This window comes from Rhipicephalus microplus, chromosome 2, assembly GCF_043290135.1.
Source record: "Rhipicephalus microplus isolate Deutch F79 chromosome 2, USDA_Rmic, whole genome shotgun sequence".
Classification (NCBI taxonomy): Eukaryota; Metazoa; Arthropoda; class Arachnida; order Ixodida; family Ixodidae; genus Rhipicephalus; species Rhipicephalus microplus.
The window spans coordinates 249,112,364-249,137,252 of NC_134701.1; the positions used below are offsets into that span (position 1 = coordinate 249,112,364).

Genomic DNA, 24,889 nt, shown 5'->3' on the forward strand with positions numbered 1-24,889 from the left:
CAGGAACATCGGCGGCACGTTATGGCAGGCAGACTCGCTCTTCCAAGGTACCAGGGCTGCTCAGGGCGGTCCTGCTGCAACGCGAAAGGTGGCAATGACAGATATAGTGAAGAGGCAAATCAATAAATAAAGTAGACTGCAACGAGCGTACAAGGCCGTTTTACTTTCCAAAAAACGCATCAAGCCTGCAAGAGCAATAGATGTCCCGTGTAAAGAACGAATTAAAGCGAAGTGGTAAATTGTCAAATGGATAGGCTCCCAGTCGATTATCTACGAATGCGCTACAAGAAACAGAGACGTAAGTGACGCAAGCGTACCAGACAGCGACACAAGGCCAACAACGCAGTTGTTTTCATGACTGCAAGCTTATTCCGCGTGTTTACTGGTTCAAAAGTGCAACGTCGTTCAGTGGGACGCCATCCATTATTGTGTTGACAGCGTCCTAACACTGAAATGAGAAATCAAATGCGAACTACAGGAGCCCACTTGCCCGCACTACACAAGAGCCCCGCAGAGAAGCAAACACGACCGCAATACAAGGCGGAATCACCACTTCGTTGACAGAAATATGCGGACAATCACCATGTCACGGCGTTTGCATTTCAGAAAAACGATAACGGGTACATTCGCTTACATCGAACCGAAGGGAGTAGTTAAACACAGCGCACATGCTAGCCACTACAATGCCGCTTGGATGAGTTGGCTTCTCTGTATACCACGTATTTTAGAACGTACCATTTCCAGCGTGTTTGCAAGCACATTGGAAGCACTCAGCGTGTGGGAATAACGAGACGGGTAAAAAAAAAAAAAAAGAACACGCTACTAATATTAAGCGTCGCTCAAGTTAGAGGGCACATAAAGATGTGATAACAGAAGGGTTAGCGACTCCAAATTACTGGGAAGGCATGAAATACCCACACAAAAAAAGTTGTGGCTTACACGAACAAAATGAACTATTTACGATTTATGACGTTTATAGTGTATAAAAATATAATATTTGTTTATCCAACTTCGGTTTCTCGGGTTCCTCCGTTCCATGATCCCCGTAAACTTAGCGCTCGATTAACAAAGTGGGTCGGGAAACACGTGTGAACGTAAACGTATACAGTTGCCTGCAAAGTCAGACACTCGCGTCTCCGTTTTTACTTCAGCCTCACTTCGACACTTGCTTGTCGTCATAACGCAGAACGAGTTAGCGCAAAGCCACGCCTAACAAAAAGCTTCTCCACAACAGCATGAACGGCACCGATACGTGCTGCCGACCGGAAGAGCAGCACGTGCGAAGCGATGCCGTCTGCCCGCTGCTGCACACCATATACAGCTTCCCAAGTTCTCAATCGCCAGATTGCGTTTTTCTTTTGAATTTTTTTTCACGTGCGCCTAAATACAAGTTCACTATCACGCGGTTTCCTTTTATTTCGTTATCTCCGATGTGCGTTGCCACGACCGGAATGTTAAAGCGTTTAACGCGCGCACCGAGTGCTGTAGCGAATTGTGCTTGAACCTACCGCTAATCTTTGCAAAATAACTTTTGCAAAGACTAGCAAGATAACTGTTCCTGCAGCCCGCTGAAATGGATGCTCGGTTTCGCTACAAGAGCAGCTTGGCTTTGTTCGTACATAGCGTTCCGTGGAAGAGCGCATATTTTTAGCCAAGCATAAAGTCAGAATCAGGTCTTCGCCTTCGTATCGTATACCTTTCCCGAGTGCGATTGATGTTCTAAGTTCACGTTATAACCTCATACACACATCCGCGCCAGCGTGCGCTGCTGCACGGTTTCGGTAGGTATACACTCGTATACTGCTTCGTAAGATCAATCACTCGTTTGGTAGTTGCCGCTGTGTTCGTGTCGTACCACTCTGTTTTGTTCCTTTCGCCCGCTATAGGTGTTAATGTGGAGTACCAGCATCTTCAAAGCAAGACGGCACAGGCGTTCACTCCGTCGTCCTGCGTACCCTGTGCCTGTCCAAATGTGCGCTACTACACCTACATTCGGTCACGATGTACGTAATCTTACACATCACGCTCGGTTTCACGTATCCTTTCCCGCGCTCCCGTAGACGCCGAAGTGCAGTATTCCCATAAGAGTAACGTGTAGCCATAGAGTTTCCTAATATACACTAGAGGGAACTCTGGCGCTAGTGTCTATGGGAGCTGCAAAGCTCGGCGCTTCAGCGAGCATGGGAATGATGGGTAGTACACACATTTGTGTAATTTTCGTACTTCTGGCCTTCTTCTGGCTCCGTGTGTGTTCGTATGGCTTAGAGCTGTTTTTTTTTTACGAAAAAAAACAAGAAAGCACCTGTTCAGCGTTTGCGCTACACAACCTTATTCTTTTAGGCTTACCATTTCGAATCGGGTCACAACAAAGTTCAAAAGGGTTCGTTCTTTCCTTCAAAACAAAAACCGTAACCAGCAATAAACGAAGCCGCTATAGTACGATTCGCCGCCCGCAAGTACGAAGACTAGGCAAATGTGTGTACTACCCATCATTCATTCCCATGGTCGCTGAACGATCGCAGCGCCAGAGTCCCCTCTAGTTAATTTTAGGAAACTCTATGCGTGTAGCTACTACGGTAGCCGCCTTGCTCTCCAAACGCGCCATTACTCACCAACCGCGGCGGTGGCGGCACTGCGCAGTGAAAAACGGTAGCGCACGGGGGCGAGCAGCGGGAGCGATCGACTCGTCCGAGATAACAGATCAGCGACGGCAGCCCGACGTCGAGCGCGTACATAACACCGCACGCGCGGCCGGGTCACGACTCGCGTCGATGGCGGCGTGCCCGGCGGGAGACGCGACACGCGCGCCGCGTGGCAAATGCGGGGTCGCGACCGCGACGACCCCTAGGGGTCAGCGGTGAAGGCATCCCCACCACGGCACCACTACTACACTACACATGCCAGCAGCGGCGTGCGCGAAACACGGCAGCAGTCACGATCTCGCAGACAGCGCTGTTCTCTATCCTTGCAGGGCCGAGAGGTGGCGGTATACGCCGCGCAGTATATACATATAAATACGATGGCCGGACAAGTCGTGAGCGCGCGATCAACGCCTCGATCGTTACATACATCGAGTTTCACTGTACGTATACATCCATCACGGGAAAAAGAGTCAATATTTGCCTCGCTAGCGGGCAGGTTAGCGAGGCAAGCATCGAGGTGTTAGCGGAATACAGGAGAACAAAGAGGAAATAAAAAAGAACTCGTCTAGCGTTTCGTGTGTAAGTGAACTGCAAAAAAAAAAAAAAAAACATTTAGTGGACGTTTTTTTTTTTTCAGTTTCTTTGTGCGACAAATTAAAGCTGGGGCCCTCTATAGAGCCCAAGAAATGTAACGATAAGCGCGAGTGAAACATGATAAAACTAATTACATGTCTTAAAAATCTAGTTACGGTTCTTTCCGTAACCTGACGTTACGGCACTTTATGAGCTACTCGTCACGAGCTTCCACAAGATTTCGAGACGTTGACCACTCCGCTCCGGCCCTCCGTTGCTGACGCGCTACAGCCGTCGCTTCGTACGTCTTGGTATACCATGACGTCGTCACAGCTAGCCATAATGGTGCGTGAAGTCACCAGAACTGATATTGTGGCCATATAACGTCACGGTGTGTGTCGATGTCAGTAAGTGCGCAACGCGGGAACTGACTTTTCTGACAACATAATATATCTTCTCTACACTTACTAAGCTCCACAGTTGCTCAGAAGTGTATACAGGATAGTCGTATGACCGCTTCGAACATTGATAACAGTACGCTTTAAACATTTGGCGCGTAAAATGAACGACAGTAAGACTTTCTCGCGATTTCTTAACAGCGTTTGGGGTGTCTCGACTTTCGTCTTGTGGCCGTGTTTGCACGCTCTAAATTAAAAAAAAAATGGCCCTGTATCTGGATGTTAATCTGCAAATGTCGTCGAAATACGATAGTCTTGCGCGTGGAAAGAGTGAACAATTTATTTGATGTTCTGCGCAAGAAAATCGGTGAATGGTATTCTGGAGGCGCTGCGTTATAGAGTGCCTGAAGCGGGCAGCGGAGGCGAACGAGCCCATCAAGTGACGTCACACATGAGACATGAGCGCCATCTGGCAGTTTTCTTGGAAAACGAAGCGCGTGGCTCTGAGCCGGGCGTGCGCGCCCGTCTCAGAGGTGATAAGGTGTAGAACGCAAGGCTACGGGTAAGTGCCACCACCGTCTGTCTCGTCTTAGCAAAGCGTTGGAAACAGTCCCCGTTCCGTGCAAGCGTTGCATGGTGAGCGCGGCGTGATAAGCGCTACGGTACTTAAAATTACGTATGTATGCCTTTTCTAGTAAGATTCACATGCAGAATATATACGTGTTGCTATGGTGCCCTGCAGACACGCGCAATAATTGCTTATTAATTGACAATCGCACAAGTACGAACGGTAAATCTTGAGCAACATTGGTGGGCGCTGCGGATGGGGTCGGCCGTTTCAAGTAGCCGGTGCCGTTAAGAGTGGACAAACAAACAAATTCACAGACAGATAGACCAGAATGTTTGCGTCGGAGGTCCCCAGAAAGAAAAACTGTCGTCGTTAAAAGAGCCCTACAGTGCAGCGGCCCAAAGTATCGCCCCCAACGGCAGCCACAATGCGCAAGAGGGCGAGCCGAGAGAGTAAAGCCGCGCACTTACAGGCGGCGGCGTGAATGACACGCACACCCCAGCCGCTCTCTAATTAAACGGCGGGACTCGACACGCCCACCATTCAGTTTAGGCTACGAGGAAGAAGAGCCGAACTCCAAGGAGGGCCCAAGGCACAATGGACGGACAAGAAAAAGAAAAATTGTAAGATACTTCAAAGGGTCATAGTCAGCACGAAAAACGCTTAGAATGGAGGCAGTATAGGAAAGCTATTCCGACTAAAACTAATAAGGGACTAACCCTTCACGCAACGTAGAGAATATTGCGTGATAAAACAAGAGAGTAGGATGACGTTTCTACATTCCTACTATAGGTAGCTTTAAAAATACGTACACGCTCAGCCGTCTTCCCAGCGTTCTTCTGCGGCGCTTCAAGCAGCGGTTTTGCCGCAAACGCTGAATGCTCCCGCCCTTGTTGTTTCCGTATGGATGCCACGACAACTACACGGAGCTACTATGCCGAAGTGATGAGGGCCCCACATACATGGGCCGCTAAATGAAAACAGACGCGTTTTTTACCGAGTGGCCGTTCATATACATTTCGAATAGTTCCCTGAAAAATTTCGCAGAAATCGCTCGGCGTGGCAAGCCGAAGAAAGACGCGCTAAGAGAGTTCGTGCGCCTCGCCGCGGTGGTCTAGTGGCTAAGGTACTCGGCTGCTGACCCGCAGGTCGCGGGATCGAATCCCGGCTGTCCCGGCTGCATTTCCGATGGAGGCGGAATTGTATAGAGAGACGCGAAAGACGCACCGAACACGAATATGTTTCATTATTTAGCATTTATTTCATGACGACAGCCCCAAACAAATGTTATCATTCATATAGCCGACGTTTTATAGCTTTTACCACCAGAGGCGGGGCCAAGTTTTTTTTTTAATTTTTACTCTTGTGAGGTTGGGAGAAGGGGAGGGGAAGGGGGGTGCTTGCTGCTCCCACTGACAACGCTCCACTCTATTTTACCAGCTATAATATGAAAGTTCACCATTCTATGTTTCACCGCGAATGATAGAGCTCCACAAGGCGCGCTTATATAAGAATGCCGCTGTGAATACCATTTCTTAAGGTTTTTCAATGACGGGACAAATTAAAAATACAAAATCTGCCTGTACGCATCCAAAAAACAAACTACATGATTAAAGAAAACCATCTATGCCAGCCTGACAAGAAAACAAGCCCAGCGTAACTGCAGAAAACAAAACGTCCGTTCACTACACGGCTGGTAACGCCACCTATCGCGTACCGAACGAACCTTTTGTCACACGACCACGGCCAGAAAGAGGCCGTTTCACGTGCTCAAGATTGGGCTTGTTTGTTTTTCGTACCTGAAATTGTATAACGCATCACGGAAAATGAGAAGAAAAGGCCGAGTCGGCCACACAAAAGGACACAGCGCTATGTCATATAACGTGCTGTTCTTTCGTTCGACCATTCGTTTCATTTTCGGCCCCGCCGCGGTGGTCCAGCGGCTAAGGTACACGGCTGCTGACCCGCAGGTCGCGGGATCGAATCCCAGCTGCGGCGGCTGCATTTCCGATGGAGGCGGAAACGCTGTAGGCCCGTGTGCTCAGATTTGGGCGCACGTTAAAGAACCCCAGGTGGTCGAAATTTCCGGAGCCCTCCACTACGGCGTCTCTCATAACCATATGGTGGTTTTGGGACGTTAAATTCCACATATCAATCTATTCTTCATTTTCGGCCACCATGCGTCATACCAGTTCAAGATCACTTCAGGGGCTCCCGTTTTTTAAAGATCGCTTCAAGCGCGAGTACCAATTCCATTTCAACCCCAGCAGCGGCTACCACTCGTAGAGAATGAAAATGAACGAGATAATACCAGAGTTCTTTTTTTTTTATAATGCGAAGCGGACGAGTTCAGTCGCTATGAAACATAAATGTGGGCAGCACCAAAGTGTAAAAACAATTCTAAGCGGAACGCAGCAGCCAATAAATAAAATTTACGTTTTTTTTTTTTTATTATTCGCGCAAAAACCACGACACGATTATGAGAAACGTCGTATAGTGGAGGACTCCGAGTCGGTCTTAAACGCCTGATATTCGTTAAAGCTGCATCTGAATCTTGCAAGGGGATGTATTGCATTTTACACTCATCGAAACGCGGCCGCCATGGCCGAGAATCGAACCCGCGACTTCGAACTTAGCAGGCAGCTATAGAGCACAGGCGGGTGAATGTGCGTTTATTAAAAAAAAAACACTCGATTACGCGAAAGATTTTCTAATAACAAGATATCATGATGTTTTATCACGGCCACCCCACTCCGTCGCCCCGTTGGCGATGCTCAAGCGACCGTTTCCGACGTGATTGTAACTAGAGAAACTGCTGCGCGAATTCACCAGTCTGACGCTGTAGCCCATGGCGTCACGTCAAAGCTAGTACGTGTGCTACGCGAAAACCAAATTTAATGTCGTAATGAAATATCAGCATTTCTCGAGCCTCTCACTTGCTTAGAGATGATGCATACAGAATATTTTATACGGCGGAGTGGAGTAAGCTACGAGAATCGTCACCCTTTAAAGATTCAAGAGACGTTGTGCCTCTATAGAGGCTACTTGACGTGCAATAACCACAGTTCCGTCGTGAGGTTTTGAGCTAGGACGTTAGTCAATGGTTCTGAAGACAAACGGGTCGAGGTGCTGCGCTCGATACCTTGGGTAAGCAGCAGCGATCCTGGTATCTGTTTAAAACACTTCCAAGTGCCAGTTATCCGTGGTCGGACACCCCTTAATTTTATGTCCGAATAGTTAGAAACTCACACACAAAGGAGATGGTGTGTAACGAGAGTTCGAGCGAGCGAGTGATCTCCGACACATAATGAGGTAAGCAAAAAGAGAACCTATATATACCTCTTCTTATACCTCGACAGTTTCTGCAGGGATACATGCATGGACTCCGTGTTAACCTGTTTCATAGCGTGCGTAAAAAAGACAAAAATAGCAGAGAGGGCAAGCGCGAGCTGTCGCGTAGTGTTCCTATAAAACGTTCATGGACCAGCGCTTGTGAATCGCAAGCACGGCGAGCTGCGGCCGAGTCGAGAGCCACTGAATGACGGCACAGCGCTCGCTCGGTGGTGGTTATGCTGGTATGTGTGTACCCCGGCACATCGGGTCAATCCGGCATACCTCATTACCGCGCGGATCTGCTCGGCCGATGGCGCTGCTGTCCCCGTGCGCGGATGCCACCACAGTCAGGCTGTTATGCGCGATCGATCTATATACTACGTACGGGCACAAAAACATCGAAAGCTCCGTTTTCTGGCAGGTCGGCTAACGGGGGAGGGTATTGCAGTGTTGGAAGTAGGCGAGTGCGGGGAGAGAAGCACGGGCGATGCGTGGTGAGGGGTTCGGTATAGGATCCGATGCATCTTGTTTTTGTTCTTTTCAACTTACATATACTCCTATACGGCCCGCGAGCCAATTTCGTCGGGGGGCGCCCGGGGCAGCACAGGGGCTATCCATCTCGGGGGCACCTGCAACTTCTCTCTCTCTTTCCCCTCCTCCGTCGAGCGTATAGTAGATGCACAAGGCTTGCTATAACTGAAGCTACGCTATGCGCGCGCACCACAGCGCACCACGCCGCATGCTTGCGCAAATCGCCCTGCTCCTTCGCCCCCCTACTGGCCCTTTATTAATGGACGCCGACAATGACCCCGCGGGTCTTCTTCGCTGCCTTGCCCTCACTTTTTTTTTCCTTTTCTATCCGCTCATTTCTTTTCTTCCTCTCTCCCCATATTGCATACTTATAAGGAATCAAGCTGCAACCAATATACGGAGCATAGAGCCCGCGCGCCTGCAGGCGAGACAAATTGGCGCTCAGATGCACTGTGCAGTCTGCAGCCTCCGTCCGCCGGAGAAAAATTCGTACCTTGCAAGCGGTGCGTACCGAGGCCAATTGGGTACGAGCCTCGCTATGTGTGTTGAACCTCTATACACGTGCACGAAGAGAGTGAATGAGCGCATGCATAGGTGTGCGATGTTGCTCAGTTTCCGAAGCTGCAAGTACATCCCGACTGAGGCCGGTGCCGCTCAGACCCGTAGTGTCGAGACTGTGGCAAGCTTCGTGTGCCTGTTTATACGAATTCGCTGCCGTCGTTACAATCGTTACAATCGTTACAATAAGCGTTACAATCGCCGGTCGTCCGGCCCCATAGTTCCACTCAATAAACAAAGCGACTCTCATTTTCTTATGCCAGCAGGTACACCAACAGCCTCGCTTATAAAACAAACTAGGTCGCGCGGCGGTCTCATTTCATAACTGCAGATATCACGCACGTTGTTTTGCTTCGTCACCGATTTGTAATTTTCAGAGGTCTGGTTTCGGCACAAGCAAGCAAGCTTTATGCGACTAAGACAGCAAAGAGAAGAAGTTACTGGGACCGTTGGCTGACAAGAGCATGAGTACACAAGTCACAGAAAGAAAACGCGCAGTGATTTCACAAGGCACGCGTAGACAGCCGGCATTGTTGGTAACACAGTAACAAACTTCAAGCGCAAAGCAAGACAGACACAGAGAGTGTTGTGTCCCTTCTTCTAGGCCCATGTCTCGCTTCGACGCGTCTATCTTGGCCCGACTGGACGAGTATATATACCGACTGTAGCAGACGAAACTGCTGTTCCGCGCATGCTTTGTTTCCGTAAGCTCGTCGCAGCCGCTAAACTTGAGTCTGAACAAACTGGAGTGGTTCCCTGAAGCTCCCAAAGGATCAAATTTTGGCACTCAAGTAAGCCCGTCTGCCCATACTCTTGCACTACCTTGCGCACCACAATTTTGGACTATAATACCATATTCAGTGCTTCTTTTTCTGGTCTTATTATAAGTCACTGATATCATGGCACCTCTTAGCCTATATAAGGCGGGCCTTCCTTACAGTAAAGCAGCAAGTGCACTCCAGCACTCAAGCGCGTCTTCGTATACGTAAGCTTGTCTTTTGTGCACTGTTCATGACTATTGTGCCCCCCCCCCCCCCCCAGCTTGTCCGTGCGTACATAATTAGCCTGCGCTTTCTTGCTGCATGCGACAGCAATAGATCACTCAAAACCGAGTTGCGTCTGTCCCATCCGTTACGCCGATGACGATCACCGTTATCATTTCGTCATCCTCAGGCTAGCTCCTCTTTATCAGCATCACTGTCATAGCAGAAAAAATAAAAAAAATCACTGCCCAAGCCCTCCGTTCGATTGGTTAACCAGCGATAGTTGTTAACGCACATGCGGCCCCAGTGTTCAGCAATGGTTTCAACCCGATGCCGCACTGAGAGCCATTCACAATCAGCGGTTACGTGTTCGTGCTTCTTAATGAGGCTAGACACGCGTTTGGCTTAGGTTTATCACAGCGTTCATTTCACATGACACACACAGACGTCGCAGCCGAAGCCAAAAGCGCCGCTGGAGATACTATACCGCCGAAAGCGGCAGTTTGCCTCGGCGAACGGACTCCCACAATAGAGGTTTTTAGTTTGACGTTTTTGTGGTCCTCCCCGCTCCGGGAGCACCCGCGAAGCCGCAGCGGAGCGGCGGCTGATTTTTCTCTTTTAGTTATTCGTTGCCGGCAGCGAAGCGGACCTTTCGCAGTTGCAACGCCCTCTGGTCGTTTTCATCGCCGGTAAACAAAATAAAAAAAACATTTTTTCACGTATACAAAGCAAAACAATATTGTATAAATTATCTTTTCGTGAAGTATTTAGAAATCTACTTTCAATGTACTAATCGTCTATTTTTTGACAAAGAAGCAAGCTCCGATTTTATAGTAGCCGCTCAAAAGCCAGCAAGGTTCCGTTCCAGACCCATTGCAAGCATTCACTGTGTGTTGCTTGCGCTTTTGAAGCGTGTGTGGTGGCGGCGTTTTTATTTTTCACTGTTGAAACTGTGTTTTCGCGGCTTGCGCTGGGCAGGTGACGGCGAAGCTGCAGCACTCGCGGAAAGCGCGCCATCTCTGGAGGAAGCCATCTTGAAATGAGCAGTTGCTGCAAGCACGAGAGAGGGCGCGCGCGTTATCCCCCTTCCGCTTGCAAAAACGGCAGCGACGCACCACGCTCCGCTTATAGGCTGCTCGTAAGCGGACCGTATTCTCCGCTCCGGTAACCCGCTCAAGGCCTTAGCGGAGGGCGCATGCGCACTCGCGTTCCCGCTCCGCTTAGCTGCTAGGCGGAGCGTAAAAACGTCAAACTAAAAATCTCTAATAATCACGTTGACGCTGTTGTGCCCACAACTCCGCTTGCTCGGCGCGCCGTTGTTGCAAGCGTTTGACATCGCGAGCTTACTAGGCGGCGTGGTTTGCAGAATCCGCCCACCACCAGCGATTGCACTGCCGTTCGCCATTCAGCGCGACTTGGAAGGCTGCCGGATCATCGGTATACGCATTCGCTGCCAACACTCAGCCTCCCGAGCCCGTTTTTGCGCCTGGACAGCACCATCGGCCCGGCGAATGCGAGCTCTGGCACGTTTTCATTGTCGCCGCTCTTCTGAAGTCCGCTTTTCGGGAGTTCGTAAGATGCGTGGCTCACCCATGTGGAAGCTCAGTATGGAAACTGATGCGTGCGTACTCGGCGCCACGTTGGACGACGTCACTCACAGCATAGCCAAGGTGCGCGTACTTTGGCATGAAGGTGAGAACGACGTAATTGATAGCACAGCCAATGGAGACCACACGTGACACTGACACCGAATGGCTTTTCGTTTCTCCTAGCCATGTACAGCCTTCGCTGTAAAACGGTCATTTAAAACACACACGGCCACTGGGGATGCGGTCATTTGCAGTTGAGAACTGAATGCTCTGATCCCTGTGGCTATGCGCAGCCATAGAAGTTCGCAATTCTAACAGTTGTTTTGCAGTGTCCAATTCAGCTGTGTGCAGGCAACTGCTGTGAATGTGCTAACAAGACAACAAAATGCAACCGCGTAGCTTAGCCATTATACTTCTATCTCCTCCCGCCCACCACGGGGGGAGGGCGAAATGATTAAAGACGAACTAATTGAGCATTTATATGCGCTCAACGCGTATCAGCGTCATCGTTACCTGAATTTGGAAGTTTATTTACGAAATGCTTATTGAGCCACTACGTTATATACGTAGAGAAGAACGTATCAGGCAGTTGGTGCTGCTATACGCTCACATGACCCTCACTTAATTCTGCGCTCATCCGCCCATTACCCTCCCCTTTTGGTTAACAGTTATTCCAGTTAATATACACCACTAATAGTGATCACTGGAGTGGTCGAAGACGACGATGAGTACATCGACAAGTTATTCTTGGAAGCAGCAGCCATTACCGCCTTGAGAACCAGCTGTTGCAGTAAATGAGCTCAGCGCCGAATCGAATGCTGAGAGTCTACCGACATAGAGTTTCCTAATATACACTAGAGGGAACTCTGGCGCTAGTGTCTACGGGAGCTGCAACGCACGGCGCTTCAGCGAGCATAGGAATGATGGGTAGTACACACATTTGTCTAATCTTCGTACTTCTGGCCTGCTTCTGGCTTTGTTTGTGTTCGTGTGGCTTGGAGCTAATTTTCTCACGAAACAAAAAATCAGCAATTGTTCAGCGGTTGTGCTTCATCACCTTATTTTTTTAAAGCTTACCTTTTCAAGCCAGGTCACGAAGTTCAAAAGGTTTCGTTTTCTTCAAAACGAAACCGTAACCAGCAATAAACGAAGCCGCAAGTACGATTCACCGCCCGCAAGTACGAAGACTAGGCAAATGTGTGTACTACCCATCATTCCCATGGTCGCTGAACGATCGCAGAGCCAGAGTGCCCTCTAGTTAATTTTAAGAAACTCTATGTCTAACGATGCCCCCCCCCCCACCTCCTCTTTGTTAGTCTGGAACACGCGTTCGCGTTAAGTGAAATGTTCGTTGATGTGATAAAAGTATACGACTCGAAATGTCTCACTAGCTTCATCGCTTTCGCAGGCTAGAGGAACCGAAAGAAAACGATCAGAAATAGCTACGTGGACCCAATTTATACACCGATAACTTCATTCGTGCCCTGCACTCCTCGATGCAGGCTACCTACCCGCAAACTGCCGGAACCCCATAACTAACACTAACACACTCACCACACGCTTTCAATCGTAACGCCTGCGTATACAAAAAACAGCAGCACCCCCCGCGGCTTTACCGACGCGTGCGATTCTTGGCGGGACTCAGGATGCGACAAAATAAAAGACACCGGGACGGGAACAACCACCACCCCAAACCACCATTAATTCTTACCGAGCCAACTATGTCGCACGCACAGCGATCGCAGCTGGCGCCCAATTTGAAAGAAGGAACTCTGTTCACATTAATCGCGTGCGTATTAGCGAGGCACCACCTTAAGGCGTGCACTGCGCCGTGCTCCATACCGGGCTGCAGAAATTAGGTGCATTTCTCCTCTTCTAACCAATACCACCCCACCACCTTAATTGTGCAAATGCCGCATACGCACGCAGTTTTCGCAGCGTCGTCGACCCGACAGTTCGGTCACGCATGGGAATAAAAAAAGAGCTCGCTTCTTGGAGTCGGTGTGACACGCTGCTTCAAGCGGTAATTAACGGCTCCGCCATAGTTCATACACCCGCCGTCAAACCTCACGTACGGAATACGAGGTAGTTCGTAGAGGGTTAAGAATAACTTTCGGCCATCTCGTGTGCGCATATAAAACCACGAAGCGTAGAAAATCGCAGCACACGCAGGCATGTATTTTACGCTTCGCTCCCAACGGAATGCGGCCGTGCCGCAACGGCGAAGCGAGAATCGAAACGCTGACCACGTCATCAGCAGTGTGACAACACGGAGGCCAAACCTTGGCATAAATACGGAAATACGGAAATAAATACGGAAATGGACGGAAAACTACGAAAGAATAGGCCCAACTTTCTTATGGATTACATACATACCTATAGGGCAACTACCACGCTGCGTGCAAGTGATTTTACACACATTTGACGGTATAGTGGTGACGCTACGGTGGTGACCAAGTAGCGACACTACCGTGGCGTCATATGACGTCATCACGCTTTAATCTATGATCACGTAGCCACCACTGCAGTCAGCCGATGCTCAGGTATACAACGCGAATGTCATTGCGATACGCAAACTGCCAAGAATGCGTAGGGATAGCGAAAAAATGTGCAGTCACGTCTTGCAGTCGTGTGCGGCAAGGCTAGCTCACAGGCGGGGCTTGAAGTTGCCACTTTCTCATGCGCCCTCTCTACATACAGAGGACGCTCTTTGGAGGACTGTCATATATATAGAGGAGATTCTTGGTCACACAACAGATCGATGCTAGTGAAGCTTTAGTATAACCTCCGTGGTCTCTACGTGCTCATATATCTCGGAAGCTTTGGTGCTGACGATCTCGATTGCCCCAGTTCATAACACAACCCCCCCCCCCCCTTCCTCGCCTCCATCCAACTAGGGCGGCAGAGGGCAGCACAGGAAAAAAGAAAAAAAAAAGGCGGATCGTTCGCGACCAGACTGCACTCTCGTGAGGCTGAAGCCCCGTGTCGTAATTATGGAGTCGATACCTACCAAAACATAAAAAAGAACGGAACGCAACATGCCTGACCTGCGGACAAATTTTCGAACACAGGCTCACAGAAGTAGGCTCGACCACCTCGCTTCACGGAAAACACACGGGAGACGAAAGTAAGCGTAAGCCCACTAGTTGACCCCTACGTAGGAGGGTGCGAGAGGATAACCAAGCGTGAAATTGCGAAACAAATTTTGGGAAGCGTCGGCTAACTTCCCGTCGAAAACATATCAGAAATATGAAAGCAGGGCAGACGGACCGACCGACGCGGGCGCATTCGGAAGGACAACGCAGAGCCGAGGAGAGAACAGCCCGTGAGAAAGCGACCACAGAGTGACGACGCGGCAAGGTACAAACAAACTGCGCACGGGCAGTGAATCTAGTGCCTTCCAAAAAAACGAAAAGGCGCGGTCAAAGCGGAACGCGTGCTTTCAGGGAGGCGCGCGCACACACACACACCGGGGGCGCTGAAACAAATGGCGTCCAGCGCGGCAGGCGACTACCGGTCTGGTAGCGCCGAGAAAGCGCGCTCCCCTAGAGCACCCAAGCGGCAGACACTGCACGACGCTGGCTCGCGCCACGCCTTCGACCAAGAAAGGGCGCGCGCTGTGTCTAACGCCGCCGCCGCACCTCCCAGGAGATTCGCGCGCAAAGTGGCTGGCTGCTGCGTGGGAGAAGAAACGTCCAGAGCGCCCAAGAGGTGACGTGACGAATGCCTCTGCCGACCCCCCACCCCCCACCCCTAACCATCGGACTGATACACTGCAACGCTCCCGAAAGAAAAAGAAAGTTGGCGGCACACACTCGTCACTCAATCACCGGCTCTCTGCGGGGTCGCGCCGCGAAACTGGACTAATGCGCTCTCGCACCACGTGTAGCGGCTCTTATATCGCAAGAAAAAAAAAAAATGCCAAGAGTTGAGTGTTCGGAGGATGCACAACAAATAAGGGCATAGCTGAGGGAAACCATTATTTCAATATTTCCGCGGATGACTCGTAGGAACACTAGCATACATGGTGTGTTTGTATGCATGGTGTGGTGTGTTGTATGCATATATGCATTGATGTAAGTCATGGGGGGGTCTTGTGTTCAGGCTGGGTGGGGGGGGGGGGGGGGGACATTTTTGCAAGTGTGCCCCATCTCCCTTTCAATTAGGGAACATCACATATTTGAGTTACTTGGCAATTAAAAATAGTGCATTCAATTTTCTTTAAAAGTTGATTATCTTCTACTGCGTACCTGTGTTCAAGAGGCCTCAGCCATGTGAGACTATGGGAAATTGCAAAAGCCCCTCGACTGGTTCCGACAAAACTGCATTTCGTCGTCGTCTTCATCGTTGTTTCTATAATCTTAGCACGATCTACACAGTAGTATTACTGAAAAAAAGTGACAAGCAGATGTACGACATGCTATTCGCTGCCCGAAAAGCCACCGCAGGAATTTCGCGCTGACGTGCTGTGCAGTGGAGGCGAAGCATAGGCAAGGTTCCTACTACCTTATGTTTCAGATGGTAAAATTTTTATGGTTCAGATGGTAAAACCACTTTTTTGAAACTCTCTTCATGTGTTACCCACAGAGCCTACTACGCGAAAATGTGTAAGCCTTGTTTTTAATTAACCCGTATATGCCCAGTGTCCTACATGTAGGACGGTGAAACTTTTCAGGGTAACTCGAATGCTTTCTTTTTTTTCTGCAAAAACATAGCGCCCCCCAAGGTGTGTTTATGATGCCCTGTCCTCGTCACACGCAAGTCAAGGTGATCGCTGGGCCACAAATAGCCACGTGCTTGCAGTCACAAAATAGCTATTTCATGTGCGTGTAGCTGAGCGCCATACAGCGAAAAAAAAAAGTAATATAGAGTCAAGTTGTTGTCGACGCTGCCGATATTTTTCTCCATTGTTTGTCAGTTATTGGGTGTGCAGTAACTTTTGTATGACAGTGATAGGCGCTCACGTTCTTTTGTTCACGGTGTGTCAAACATATGTGTCCTACACACAGGACGGCTCGAAAATCATTGTTTGAAAGAGTTTTTTTTTAAATAAAAGCCTTATTCCATTTCTTGAGGTTGTAGAAACAATCATTTTGAGGAAATAAATAAGTTCTGTTAATTTTCCTAAGTTTGGGCATATACAGGTTAAACCACTACATTGTGAAAATGAAGTCGCAATACGAGTCAATACGCTATTTTTCCCAACTTTGTCCCAATATTCTGGAAATATTCTAGTCATATGTGCTCCCAAAGTTATTTGATAACTTAGTATACAATGCTATAAAACACATAATTGAAATATATTATTTGCAAAAAAACTGTACTTTTTGTAAATATAAAAAGTGACAAACATGCAGCATATTGCAATTTTTGCTGAGGCCGCAAATACTAAAGAAATTCAAAACATAAAGAAATAAAATACCATAGTCATGAAAGATTGATGCCTTGAAATTAAGGAAAAAAGTTCTTCTATGGTGATTACACCGACCAGTAATATATAAATTATGTGACACAGTATCACTTGGGTGCCCAAAGTTTGAAGCACTCTCAAGGAAACAACATTTTTTTGCAAAATTTACCCCATTTGTATAACTCTTACTCACAATCACATATACCTTCGCGTTTTACTTTTTTTTTCAGCAGGATTGCAGATGGTCAAAAATTTATCTCGTACTCAAGATATGGAATGACCCGTATATATACTGTCGCGATGTGCAGACTGAGGTCGTGATGAACAGTTAGAGGAAGCAGCAGCAGGTTGGTCATTTGCATATCGCGCACCAGAACGTTCTTCTCCTTTCTCACTTCTGCCTTCCATATAAATCATGCACATGCCTGTCCGCACTGTCGTCTTCATGTACCTCCACAGCTTGCACGTGGCAATACATATATACTGCTAGTTGAGCCAGATTTCACTCCAAATTGTCCAGAAATAGAAGTGATAGACAAATTCTAGTATGTATCCAGCCCACATGAATCTTTATTACTGAACATTGCTTTAGTTTCATGGCAAGGAAGGCTCGAAATGAGCTACCAGCTGCATTTCTAGACGAGACGTCAGCCGATAAATAGTCAACACAACGGCAATTGTGTTTTGTTGTCAAGCTGTTTTGCTGAACAGAAGTTGCGTTGGCCCCCCCGTGGCATCATGTTTTAACCCTTTCAGACACTTTGTGCACAATGGTGTACATCATTTGTTCTTGCTAATTGTGTCGACCAGGGGGTGTAAAAGTTCAAGATACAAGGAGGTTTAGATGAAATGAACCTCCTGCCTAAAAGACGTGCTTTCATTCAACTTCAATTTTCGCCACACTGTTCCACATATTCGCTTTTCCGAAGGCATACCATGGTCGACGAGTCGTTCGACGTGGCGCTTCCCTGGAGCCACGTCGAAATATATATATATATATATATATATATATATATATATATATATATATATATATATATATATATATATCTTTTCTTTTCTCAATATCAAAAAAACTGGAAACCAATTCGCGCTATATTTCTACTCTCAGATTTGACTACATATATGCAAGAACTAAAAATGAATGTCTACAAAATTAGTAGATATTTGTTAAAACTTAATTTTCGATTAATTACTATAAAATGCAAAAATTAATCTATTATAAAATGATTGTTGGTGAAATAGAATATTGATGGTTTTAAAACCATGCTGTGACAATTTGACCCATTTACAGACAGTTCTTCATTGGTAGCGCCTCAAAGGGTTAAAGGGCCAGTAAACAGGCTCAGACTTTTTTTTTACACCCCCCATACAAGCTCAGCAATTGATAGATTGGACCGCAGCGATCACGTTTTCTGAATATTACAGCGCTGCGCGCCACGCAGAGCCTCTATTTTGAAAAACAATTCCGGCGCATCTTTCCTACGCCTGACCGACCCCCTTGCACGCGCAGTGACGTAGCACGCAGCTGGCCGATCAGTTGTGAAAAAACAGAAGTGAAGTCAACGTCAGTTCCTGTTCCCACCCACAGCTACGAAACTGTCCCTTGTTTCTTGGCACTGCAGTGAAAGAACCAGCCTCGCAGTTGTCGCGTGCACGTGTGCACTCCTTGCTCAACTACAGCCCCTGTGCGCACATACGAACATACTTCGCCCTTGAAATGAGCAACACGGGTAAAAAGCGTTGCTCTGTCGTTCGCTGCAAATTGAGCGATTGGGCAGCAAAGAAGCATCAGCACCGAGTGCCTCACAATGGGGTCCTGCGCGCTGCATGGCTGAAGCGAATCGGACATACAGCGACGTACGTCGGGTACCTGATCGTTTGTGGTCGACACTTCGCACACGACACTTGCACACAGTTGACCCGCGGCTGGTGCGGCAAACGATAAACAAACAACCACGCTTCGCAGCAAGCAGAAGTGCGTTGAGACTGATCGAGTTCGTCGAAGACGTCAATCGCTCACGTGGTGTCACGTTGCCAAAGTGGGCGGAGTCACGACGATAGGCTACGCCTTCCCCTTCATGGAATGGAGAAGGGGGGCGAGGCCGCGCGAAACTTTGAAATCAACTTAGACAGATGTTCTAACCCCTGTAACTTCCTTAATATAGCACGTATTAGCAAAATTCTTACGGCAGCATGTTCGCAAAGAACTGCAAATATATCTCTTTTTGAAATTTTTTTGGACCTCAGGGCTGTTTACTGGCCCTTTAAACCAGGATGCACATGCAAGTGCGCTTTCTTCTGAGGAACAGTTATCGGAACATGGTTGTGACTACAAAGGCACCGTGATCAAGCTGCACGTTATTCAACCTGCAAGCGGCATTTTCACCAACCATACCAACAATGCCAAGCTAAGACTCTGATGGAGTTTGATGCTATTTATGTTGATTTTATCAGGATGACATAGAAAACACAATTCGGTGCACATTGGCGCAGTTAGCGGAGGAATGAAATCACTGTAAAGAATGGTGACAGTACAATCACTCACCTTCAAGAAAGAATGCACACTTGTAGCGCCACAGTTGAATGGGAATGGCTTGCGTCCATCTACAAAAAAAATTCGACACAAAGAAGGCACACCGGATCTACTGAGTACATAATTCTTGTGCTATCCACACAGTGCTGTCAAAGTCTTTTCACTAATGACTCTAATGCGTATGTGCGATATTAGTGCACTGTCAGCACATTTTTTCTATCATCGCATGTTACTGCTTTACTTGGATACATAAGCCCCACTGCAGCATAAAGAATTTAACTGACTATTGAGGCTGAGTTGTGCTCTCGGTGTTTGTGAAGGAAAATCTATTTTTGTTCCAGACTGCGCATGTATGGAGAGCATGAAGGCCACTTTTAGTGGTTGGAACTTCTTTTGCGTTCTTTATTCACCACTGGCTTTAAAGGTTGCTGATTACTTTGAGAATTTCCCCAATATTTGTTCGACAACAAAGAAAAGAATATTTATATTACTTGTTTGTCAATAAAATCTCAACTAAATATGAAACGACAACACTGAAGTCGTAATGACGTGAAAGTCATAAAACCTATGTCACTTCTCCAACCACTAATGTTGCCTTTGCAAACTATAGGGTGTAAAATGAAACACTCAGTGCCAGAAGCAAAACACCGAATGCTTTGTTTAAGTTTTTAGTTCCACAGAAGTACAAAAATACTCAGTGAAAACAATAGAAAAATGACTGTCAGTCAAGAGACACTTTCTCAGATAAACCTGCTATTCTGACACTTAGCGGTGAGTACTAAAAAGTAAGGCTATAATATGTTTGGATGCTGCGACCCATTTTGTGTGAATGCACTCAGCTGAAAAAACTTCCACTTCACATAGCAATAGACCTCTTCTTGAGAACGTCACAGCATGACCGCACCAATGCACATGCAATGATGGGGATTGGCAAAACGTCCCCGCTGGTGGCTCAGTGCGAAACAGTCGAGTGGCGCTTGCCACAATACTTACTAATATCAATGTGACTACGACAGTTTTTACTAATATCAACATGGCTTCTCACCCAAGTCATAGACATGGCCATCAACGTTTGCCAAGCAGACGAAGTGCAGGTCTACACTAATAGAGAGTTATATTATACCGGGCTTGCCGTGATACCGGGCGTACCATGATGCCGGAATCGAATTGCGCATGCGCAGATACGTACGTTACGCGTACCGCTTACCGTACGCGCGGTATTTTTCAGATTTAAGGTAGCGTAGGTGCACGTAGTGTACGTAAACATGGCGGCGCTCTCGGATGCCCGCTTCGAAGTGGTTTTGGCGTAGTTGTTGAAAGATTCACCTTGTTCGCAGCAAACGACTGTTCAAAGTGGCTTCGCTTGCTTTCAGTTAGCTTCTATGACTGAGTATTACGGATAAGTTGGCGTAGTTTTTGAAATAGCTTGCCATTTCGAACGCGCCTAGGCTTAACTACAAGATCAATGTAAACAAATCAGCAACGTAGATGTTTTCGCGTTTTGTACGTGGTTCATATTTATTTACTTTTATTATCACAAAAATAAACTTTTAACAATGCTTCGCGCGGTGGCATAGGCAAACATTCTCGTTTTATTTTCATTTTTACTGTTTAACTTATTAACCATCTAATAGGTGGCGCCACCATCCTACTTGGGGGAACGTAAACCACGTAAGTGCTATTTCGCTAAACTATAAGACGCTGCCTACAACGAACGTTTGCTGCACGGTAGCGTCATTCCCTTAACCTGTGCTATCACGCTAACGCTAAACTATAACTGTCCAATATCAACATGGCTTCTCACCCAAGTCATAGACATGGCCATCAACATTTGCCAAGCAGACGAAGTGCAGGTCTACATTTTCATCAGCACTTGGTGCCTGAAAAAAAAAGTTTTCAAAACAATTTTTTTTTTCAAAACCTGGTTATTGTTTTAAATACAAGTATGAAATTGCAGCAACTGTATGATATGCTCATGCTTATTTGCATCTTGATGTGTGCCCTCCTATTGGGGCAATTTCCGTGAACTGAATTGACATTTAAAAGTAGCCTCTACTAACCTGAGTCTGTCCTCCTTTAGCACACTCAGCATGAAGGTTGGCAATGTCCTGAAAGACGATGTTCATTATTAAACAACCTTCTAGTTACTTAAGTTACACTAGTGCATTCGAGAGCTCACAAACATCAAGGGTGAGTCAGTATATCCCCTTCATATGCTGTGTGAACAATTTTTATACACAAAGTTCAGAGGCACGTCATGCACTGCAGCTTTTTTTCATATGGCTTTAAACGGAGCATTCGCATTCTTGCAGGCTTCATGAGTGGACAACTAATGCTCTTATAACTTCACTACGCTCTGCATTGGTGAAGAGCGTTACTTTGCTGGAGACAAGGAAAGCGTGCACATACAGTTTCTTCGAATGAGAGGCGTCATAATGTCAATCCAAAAAGAAAAAAATGTCCTATCCAGAAAACCTTCAGTCTAACAATTAAAGAAAGAAGGCAAAAAACATTGCAGATTAGAACATGCTGTTTTAAATAGCCTGTGTAGATAGTAAATTCAATAATCGCCAAAACTCACTATGAATCAGTTCCACCGTACTCAATACTTTTTAGAGGTGAAGGCAGCGAATGATATTCTCGTTTACTGTCAAGGACTTTTAGATGAGCCCAACCAATTTTCCAATTATTCAGAAAAAAGTCTTGTGAAAAATTAAACTGGTACAAAATGAACCAAGATGGAGTTGACGTTCAACATAAGTATAAAGGGTAGGGACGCTCTTCTTGAAAGGCAGCCTTGAAGAAGAAGTCTGCTTATCGAAACATCTTTGGTGACACCCTTTGTTCGTGAATTTTTTGCCTATCAAGGAACGATTTGCTGGGATTGATCTCAATAGGATACTATGTGGAATGACTCATGAAATATAAGAATCCTTCTTCTACGTGTTATCGGCACTTTCCAAACAAACAAAAGAGCCTATCAACAGCATGCTTAACTTTCAACAACGAAGGCAGACACGGCGGCAGAGAAACTGCTGCTGTGCTGAATATAATGAAAAAAGTGCACAGCTGGAATGGATCGAGAAGCATCGGGGGCAATATGGAAAAGTTCTAGTAGTGTTTGTTGGAACCAAGAATATTTCTGGGCCTTAAATGGTCCGATGCAGTGTTAACAGGTCGACTAGGGAACTTTGGTGCAGTTGACACAAGCTGTACTTGAATGTGTGCAACGAGGAACAGGCATATGAAATTGTAGCGAAATGTCGCAACTGGCACAGTTGGACCACCCCTGATATAGGCGTTCCACTGAGCTGTATGCATAAAACCTCGCATCAGATGCTACAGCCATTAGATAAAGCGAATAGCTTGTTACTATATCCAGACCCAACAGCACACATCTGATCCAATTATCTTCAATTTACACCATGTACAAACAGATTCCATTTCATTCCTCCAAACTTCTTGACTTCTTCACCCCACCTAACTCTCTGCCACCCTCGACTCTATTTCCCATCACTTGATATAATTTTTTGGTCTCAGCGACCGTCAGTTACCCATGTTATGTATTACAGTAAAAGCCCGTTAATATGACACCCGTTCATTCGTAAAGTTTTATTTTCCGGGCGTGCTTTCCGATCCTGGCCAGCATGTGTACTGTTCAACGACATGAAACTTTCATTAATTTGGTCTTGTTTGGCATGCTGCTAAATTCGAATGAGCCTGTGAAGCATGAAATGCCGCAAATGTGGGATTCAAAGGTGCGAAGACACTGTTTGCGAACAATCAAAATGGCCATAGGCTTTAGGAAGGCGTGGGCGCCATCCACAGTCTTATCATATTTGCATTGCAGGGCCAACAATGTGTCAGCAGCTACGTCAAACTTGTTGTGGTTTTACATTTACTGATCGCAGGCAAACTGTGTGGGTACTATTTATAATTGTGTCAACAGAGACTGGTGTAAGAGCTACAACGAGCAGTAGTTTCATTTTCACTGCAGGCCTTCAGAACTGCATAGTCATGACTGTCCTGTCATCTGAAGGCTTACTGAGTAAAGTGAGCCCCTACCTTGCACTGCTCCAAGTAGGATCCCCTTTGATCAGAGTTCATGACTGAAGTAGCATCCAGGAATTTATTGATCATAGAGTCAGCTGAAAGGCAAAAGTAAGAAGGGCACATTATCATTCTTATTAGATTATCTCTGTTCACTTCTTTTTTTATTTTTATTTTCTGGTCTCAGCTAATCCCATCAGGATTTTCAAGGGAAAGGCCAAAACTACTGTAATCTGTGAAAAAGCAATATAACAAAGACATATAATTTTGCACGGTATTAAATGCATATAAAGTAAAAGACTAAAAAGAAGCAATAACACTAGTCAGGCGATACACCAGCGGAAAGTTTCAAAGGATATAGGCGCGCAAAAAAAAAAAAAAAGAAACAAATTTTAATGAACATTTCTACTTCAGGACCTGTCTTTGCCAGAGTGGAAGTATGCTGCATCCAACAAAGGCTGGTCCCGCAACAAATTATTTACTGATATGTGGAGTTTAACGTCCTAAAACCACCATATGATTATGAGAGATGCCGTAGTAGAGGGCTCTGGAAATTTCGACCACCTGGGGTTCTTTAACGTGCACCCAAATCTGAACACCCGGGCCTACAACATTACTTCTGCCTCCATCGAAAATACAGCCACCGCAGCCGGGATTCAATCCCGCGACCTTCGGGTCAGCAGCCGAGTACCTTAGTCACTAGACCTCCCCGGTGGAGCGTCCCGCAACAGTTACAACCATTAAACTGTTGAAGTAGACTGTCAACAATTTGAATTCTGACAATTTATACTTCTGTTGATTCAAACGAATTTGAAATTTTTGGTTGGATATACTTCAATGTATCTCAAAGCCATTTATTTTAAACTGCCTAAGTGCACAAATTTGGCTAACTAAACTTTTTTTGTGTATCCATATGCCTGGAAGTACCTGCTGTTTTTGTAGCTGCTAACTGAGCATTCACGTTTTTATGCCGCAAATAAAGCAAATTGCCTGCCTGCAAAACAAACAAACTATCCAATCTGCATGTACCTACAATCGTATGCTGACTGAAGAGGAAAAAAACATACAAGAAATTATCAGGCTTAGATATTTTTTTCCCAAGTTACTTTTGCCTCAGTACATTGGTGTCAAGCGGAAAAGCTTCCCAAAATTGAGAAGGGGGCCATTAGCTGTCAAGAGGCCCAATACATTTCACCCCTCCATTATGCATGCACCACCACATATCCACAATGTCAATATAAAAGGGTTACTGAAAAGAAAAAAAATGGTTTTCCATACGAATGCCTGCTCAATATTTATTCAATGCCACTGCAAGTGCTCACTGTTACGTGAGAACCTGCAGTGTGCCTTGGCTCAGGAAGTGGTCGTGGTGCGATGCCACCTAAAGGGCACGACTGCTTGTGTCGCACTTGTGTCTGAGCACATTCCAATGAAGATGTGATCAACATTCTGTCCCTCTCCAATATCATGCCTCCTTCAAATTTGTTCCTTTGAGCTCCTTTCTTTGTGGCTCAAAGCAATGACACTGCCACCTCACAACGCTGGTGTGGCACATGTAAATGGCAATGCATGCAGCAGCTCTGTGTGAACGTACGCCCATTGGTACCCCCGCAGCATCTCGAACAGAGATGTGCCATTTCAGAACACCGGGTCTCTTAAAGCTAGTGTGATAGCGAACATAGTGACAACGAGGGATACCACATGCCGCCCAACGGATC

The 24,889-nt window shown here is 46.7% G+C and overlaps 1 protein-coding gene across 1 annotated transcript in view; it reads right to left on the bottom strand.

Annotated features, from left to right (window-relative positions):
* The window catches only part of Uch (Ubiquitin carboxyl-terminal hydrolase), a 118,854-nt gene that overhangs the window by 73,950 nt on the left and 20,015 nt on the right, over window positions 1–24,889 (bottom strand). The window contains exons 4-7 of the mRNA XM_075878842.1: window positions 23,187–23,269; window positions 21,182–21,229; window positions 20,926–21,001; window positions 19,134–19,192 (exon numbers count right to left, since the gene is read on the bottom strand). Of these exons, the coding sequence (XP_075734957.1) occupies window positions 19,134–19,192; window positions 20,926–21,001; window positions 21,182–21,229; window positions 23,187–23,269 (266 nt within the window). The remainder of the gene's footprint in view (window positions 1–19,133; window positions 19,193–20,925; window positions 21,002–21,181; window positions 21,230–23,186; window positions 23,270–24,889) is intronic.